Here is a 6,097-nt window from a genome sequence, read left to right as displayed (position 1 = left end):
GGGGGTGGGGGGTGGGAGATGGGGGGAAATGCTATAACTAAAAAATGCATAGGGGCGCCTGGGTGGCTCAGTGGGTCAGGCATCTGACTCTTGATTTCAGCTCAGGTCATGCATGACCTCATGGTTCATGAGATCGAGCCCTGCATCAGGCTCCACACTGACAGCACGGAGCCTGCTTAGGATTCTCTCTCTGCCCCTCCCCTGCTCCCTCTATCTCCCTCTCTCTTTAAGAAAAATTTTTTTAAAGGCATCAGAAGAATCTGCTGTTCCCTGGAACTGAGAACAAGCCACAGTGTTCTGTGATGTTGCCCCAAGCAGAAGGTCCACGTGGTGCATAACCACAGAGTAAGAACCTGGGTCCAGCTGAAGGCAGGCCCTTCAGCACACAGCCCGGGGCCCAGCGCTCAGGGCACGGATCCAAGGCAGAGACGATGTAGAGAGAGGGTGGGGGGACCTTGGGCAAGTGGGAAAGTTCGGATGGATACAAAAGACAGACACTGACATGGGTGTGGGGGGCTGAGCCCCTGGAAAGGAGCCTCGGGGCTCCTTCCACATGCAGGTGGGGAAGGAGGGCCCATGCTCAGCCCCACGGGGCGTGCAGCCGTGTCGCCGCCTGTCCTGGCCAGCCGAGGAAGGAGACCGCGCTCACCGACATAAGCCCGAGGCTCCCCCTGGCTTTGGGGGTCTGCGTGCTTCTCCCCCTGCGTGCAGTCACACCGGCCGCTCCTTTCCTACCCGTTTTCCCCGGGGTGACCGCTGCAGTGAGTTCTGACCACTTGGAGTGCCCAGTCCAAGGCACCGAATAAGATGGGGTGGCCTCGGCACCGGCCTGAGAGCACCCCCGGAACCTCCCTGCTTCCCTCACATCTACACACGTGGCCTGTCACTTGTGGGGAGGCACGTCCTGGCCCCGGGAGCCACAAGGAACGGGGGCACAAGGATGAGCAGGATGGGAAACCCGGGCCTCTGACTCTCGCCCTCTCACGCATTCCTGAGCCGAGAGAGGAGGCCCTATCTGCCCATCACGTCGGCGGCCCAGCGGTACGGCTCCAGGTGCCCCATGCAGTGTCCTCTGATCCGCTCCGCGGGGGGCAGTGGCCTCTGCCCATCCCGTCCTGCCCAGGTACCTGGTTCTGCAGCTGGGTGGCTGTGGCTTGCTGGTCACTGTCTCGGAGGGCCAGCCTCTCCTGCAGGGCTGCCAGCTCCTCCTGCAGCCGGGCTTTCTCCTCCTGCAGCTGGGACATGGCCTCCACCATCCTATGCACCACGGGGGCTGCACCTGGCGGCGCCGCCAGGCTCGCGCACCTCCCGCTGCCAAAGAGCCGCCCACCTATGAGCAAAGTAGTGGCCGATCAGAAAGGACAGCAGAGGACCCACCCTGGATGAGCCGGGGGGGCGGGGCGGGGGAGGGCGTCACGGCAGGGTAAACCACTGGGAAGGGGAGGGGATGCAAGCCAGTGGGACGAGGGTGGGGGGCGGCAGCAGCACGGGTTGGCGGGGGGCAGGCCCTGGAGGAAGCCCTTTCTGGGAGACAGGATTGCCTGGATAAGGACTGAGGAAAGGGACTTTCGCCCTAGACCCCCCTCAGGTATGGGCCCCAGGTCTGATGGGCAACACCCTCTCTGTGGCCAGGCCGCAAAGAATCGCAGCTGAGAAAGACGTGCCTTCTGGCAACAGTTGATTAAGAGTCCGGGGTTCTCTCCCCAGAAAACACTGTTCTTGGGGTAAACGTGATTTCTTTAAACCCCAACCCCCTCCAGAGTACAGAAGAGAGGCAGAGGCTCCCCAGCCCGTCCCCTGACCTCTGCAGGGAGTGGTCACCTGCACACAGAGAAGGGGCGGGGGCGGGGGGTATGCGTGTGCAAGGGACAGTCAGACCAGGACGCACAGAGACAGACAGAGCATGTGAGCAGGAACACAGCCAGGCCCACTCTGGGGCCGACACCTGTGCGGAGCACAGGGACTGCACAGGCACGACCAAGTGATAAATACCCGGGGGTGGGGTGGGGTACCTCAGCCCGAATCCTCCTCCTCCCATGGCTTTCCACTGTCCTGTCACCAGGAGCAGGAGAGAAACAGACAGACGGACAGAAGGACAAAGACATAGAATCAAGGGCCATGACCTGCCAATAGGGCCTGGGATGCCTGTCGCAGCTTGTGTGGAGGATACAAAGAACGCTCACGGTCTCTGCAGGTGGGGAGCTGACTACGAGCGGGGGGTGTGCAGGAGTGGGTAGAGGAGAGGATGTAAAGACAGGAGATTTGCGTCTCCCTTTGGGCAGCCTGAACTGGGACCTGGCCAAAGCCACTTCTTGGAAAGCGGCATCCGAGAGTGAAGTGTGATGAGTGGCACCTGCTGGCTCCAAGCCTCTGGTCTAAGGGCAGCAGGCTTTGGGGCTCCCCCATGCCACACCCCAGGACCCAGAGCCCTGTGAAGCAGGACTCAAGGGCTCCGGCACCCTGCCCTGAAGTCACACACCTGCTAGCAGCTTCGGCCCACCAGGAGGCAGCAAGTGCACTCACTGAGACTTCAGAGAAGCCACAATAGAGTTCTGGGGCTGGCCGGGATGTCACAGCCTTGTCCCCAGGAGGGTAGCCCCTGAGAGGTCTCAGGCCCACTCTAGAGCACACACCGGCTGGCTTTTTCCCCTGCTTGCAATGCCTTGGAACAGCTTCGACCCAAGACCCTCCGGAGAGCTGGAGCAGGTTGGCTAGTGGCCCTGGCCGTGTGGCCTGCATGTGACACAGCATGCAGAGCACACACAGTTGGCCAAGCTTCTGCTGTCTGTTCTAGAGAGAGTGAGGTCAGGTGGATGCTTCCAGGCCTGCATACGGGGCTGCCATGAGCAGCGTGTGACCAGCATGGCCCTCGGCCCTTTTGCAGACTGCCATGGTGTGGTGGGGAACACAGGCTCCAGGTCCTGAGAGCTCACTCTGCCACCTGGGAGATGGGGGGCAGGGGGGTGGGGGTCTTCCTTTGTGAAGTAGGGACAATGGTCCTCACCCAGAGAGGCGACCTTGGGAAAGGAGCCTGGAATCCATGAGAGATGCACAGAAATGAATGAGTGTCACCCCACAGACCACAGGGCTGGAATGGGACACCGAATAGTCCCTCTCGTCCAGGACACTCGGAAGGTTCGGAGACACACTTGGAGCCCACACAGGGGTTCATCCTGACCTGCAGCACAGGGGCACAGTCCAGGGAGCTGAAACGGGGTCTCGAGAGCACTTGCTAGGGGAGAAAAGACCTTGAAGAAGCAAAGGGAAGGCCAGAGAAGGAGGGAAGAAGAGGTAAGGTCAAAGAGGCACTTGGGGGCCAGGGACTGATTGGGCCTTGGCCCTGAGAAGGCAGCATGCCTCTCAGTGGGTCAGCTGTCAGTGCAAGTTTCCAAAAGAGCGTGCCTCAGAGATTGCCTGCTCGCTGCGCCTTGGCTCGCGGAGACTGAGGTCTGGCTCCGGCCCCACCAACAAGGCTCGGTCCTTAATCTTGACAGAAACTAGTCTCTCTCTTCTCCACAAATTAGGAGAGCCGATCGGACTGGCTGGACAGCGTACCCCTTCCCAAGGCCTGTCTGTCCAAGCCTCGGCCGGACCCCAACACCTGTCCCTGAATGCCAGACAGGCGACCACAGCTCCAGGACAACCCCAGAGAAGGGAGTGGCTCCTTCCAACACACAGCAAGTTCAGAAACACAGATCAACCCCTAGTGACGGGAGGAAGAGAACAAGAGAAAGACTAGCTGCTTTTTCTCCACACATTTTTGGCCTTCCTCTTGAGCTCCAGAGGATACTTTTTCCCCAGTTATGAGCTCAGGTTTCCTGCTGGGGAAGCCCTACAAAGGAGGCCCACAGAACCAATCATCCTGGTCAGAGAAAAATGGAGCCACTGGCTCCTTGACCCTGGCCTTGAGGCAGCAGAGCAAAGCCCTGTCCTGAAGCCTCTGGGTCCCTGATGGATCCACAGATAAGGGGGGGGTGGTTCAGGCTTCTCTCCACAGGCCGTGGCGTCTTTGAGGCTGCCACTCTTGGCCTGCTTTTGACAAGCACTGGGGAAAAGACAAAAAGCAGAGAAATTCAACCCCAGCCCACATGGGCCAAGGCCTCTTATCACTGGGTGGGGCCCTGCTGGCAGTGGGAGGAGGGTAGCCCTGGAGTGGGATGGGCAGGCCCGGGTCTCTCAGTTCCATGTCGAGGTGGCCAGGATTCGGCTGGGCCACCTCCAGGTGAGGACAGTGTGTGAGGACAGCCCAAATGCCCCTCCAGTGCCAGCTTTAGCGAGGGCTGTTCCAGGGCTGTTACCTGTTTTCTCTACATTCATGGCGCCACCAGCTTCCTGGGCCTCCCGGTCCCGCCTGGGGGCCGGGGCCGGCGTCTTCACGACCTTCTCTTCTTTCGTCCCCTGACTCTTGTGTTCGCACCCCTTGTCCAGCAGGGCTTGCTGCCAAGACACAACCAGAATCCTCACGTGAAGGGGACTGCAGGCGGGAGGGGACCCCCTTAAGCCTGAGGATGGCGGGCTCCCGGAGCTGGGGAGCACCCCAGGCACAGGGATCCGCCCCCCGCTGTGTGAGTGAGGGACGACAACGAGGCCTGGGGTCTGGAAGGAAATATGCCCAGATGCCAGGACAGAATGGTGCCGGTGCATTCTCTTGGCCCCCTTTTGGCAGCCAGCTATCTGCACCAGCAAAGAAGGTTCTGGGGCACTTAGGAGTTCTCAGGTGAAGCTCACTGGGCTGTCCCTGAAGGCTCTGTGGGGTGGGGGTGACCAATGCAGCAGCCTACTTGCCTCAGGCCCATGGCCCCACTGTTCACAGGGCTGTCCAGCCCCACCAGGCACATGGCAATCTCAGGGCAACGCCCCCCACGATGTCAGCCGCCCCCACCTGCAGACGACACCAGCTCAGGACTGCCGAGAAGGGGGCATACAAATCCACACGAGCAGGGGAAGGCCACACACCCCCCTTCTCCTGGTCAAGGAGAAACAGAGGTCAAGAAGGCTGAGGTAGAACAGACCGGTGGGCAGGCAGGGAGAGAGAGGGGGGAGCGGCAGGAAGAGCCGTCCAGAGAGACCCCCTGCAGCTCACACAGAAAGCCACCCAAAGCAGGCAGCAGAAGCACATGTAAAGTGCAATCCCATGTGAGGGTACGAGAGACAAAACAGGCCTTCAAAGAAATCTGAGGAACTGTATAAACAATGGTTCTCTCCAGCAGATCGGGTGATGCGGCAACTAGGACAACAGGCATCGCTTTTGGGGGAGTAATAAGAAACTTAACTAAGAGAATGTGGAGAAAAAGGGCAAAGAGTCCTTACATTTCATTTTGAACCTGTTTTTAATCTTATAAGCATCTATAATGTTCTGCTTTGTTTTCTTTCTTTCTTTTTTTTTAAATGTTTTTTTATTTATTTCTGAGAGAAAGAGAGAGAGCATGAGCAGAGGAGGGTCAGAGAGAGAGGGAGGTACAGAATCTGAAGCAGGCTCCAGGCTCTGAGCTAGCTGCCAGCACAGAGCCCAGAGTCCTATGTGGGGCTCGAACCCATGAACCATGAGATCATGACCTGAGCCGAAGTCGGTCACTTAACTGACTGAGCCACCCAGGCGCCCCCTGCTTTGTTTTCTTAATGTCAACAGAAATCATCTGGGAAGGGGCATTACAGACACATTTGGGTTTTTTTTGAGTTTTATTTATTTAAGTCCTCTCTATACCCAACGGGGAGCTCAAACTCATGACCCCGAGATCCAGGATCGCATACTCATGAGACTAAGAGCCAGCCGGGCGCCCCTCCAGACATGTTCCTGCGTGTCTTTGCGCCCGCTGTATTGGAAACGTGAGACAAATGCTCTGTCAGAAAGAATGTTCTGAGTCTAGAGTCGGCAAGGGCTGGGGTGAAAGCTGGCGGCGCCTCAGGTGAGCTGTGTGGCTCTGGGCAAGTGACTTAGCTTCTCTGAAGCTTCACTTCGCCGTTCTAACAAGAGGAATGGCACTAGCCACCTGATGTAGCTGGTGTGAAGGGTCACTGCAGGGACCCGGGCCAGGTGCCCAGAGCCCCTGGCCCACCAGGTAGCCACAAGCACTGCACAGTAGCTCTGCTGTACGCT

General features: G+C 58.8%; 1 protein-coding gene and 1 long non-coding RNA gene across 5 annotated transcripts in view; one reads left to right on the top strand and one right to left on the bottom strand.

The window, feature by feature from the left end:
* The window catches only part of KIFC3 (kinesin family member C3), a 31,838-nt gene that overhangs the window by 20,304 nt on the left and 5,437 nt on the right, over positions 1 to 6,097 (bottom strand). Inside the window, exons 3-4 of one of the 4 annotated variants that reach the window (XM_077751256.1) lie at positions 4,299 to 4,437; positions 1,128 to 1,330 (exon numbers count right to left, since the gene is read on the bottom strand). The exons of 2 other annotated variants lie outside the window; for them this stretch is intronic. In XM_077751256.1, coding sequence (XP_077607382.1) covers positions 1,128 to 1,330; positions 4,299 to 4,317 — 222 coding nt within the window. In that variant the 5' untranslated portion in view covers positions 4,318 to 4,437. Of the gene's footprint in view, positions 1 to 1,127; positions 1,331 to 2,479; positions 2,493 to 4,298; positions 4,438 to 6,097 lie in introns of those variants that run through there. One more of the 4 variants, XM_077751259.1, reaches the window with a different exon arrangement.
* The window catches only part of LOC144220902 (uncharacterized), a 4,190-nt gene continuing 1,138 nt past the window's right edge, over positions 3,046 to 6,097 (top strand). Inside the window, exon 1 of the long non-coding RNA XR_013331895.1 lies at positions 3,046 to 3,291. This is a non-coding gene — a long non-coding RNA (uncharacterized LOC144220902). The remainder of the gene's footprint in view (positions 3,292 to 6,097) is intronic.

This window comes from Crocuta crocuta, unplaced genomic scaffold, assembly GCF_008692635.1.
Source record: "Crocuta crocuta isolate KB4526 unplaced genomic scaffold, BGI_CrCroc_1.0 scaffold124, whole genome shotgun sequence".
NCBI classification, from domain to species: domain Eukaryota; kingdom Metazoa; phylum Chordata; class Mammalia; order Carnivora; family Hyaenidae; genus Crocuta; species Crocuta crocuta.
Note: the sequence above shows the minus strand (reverse complement) of the source record. Positions and strands in the feature narration are given on the sequence as shown.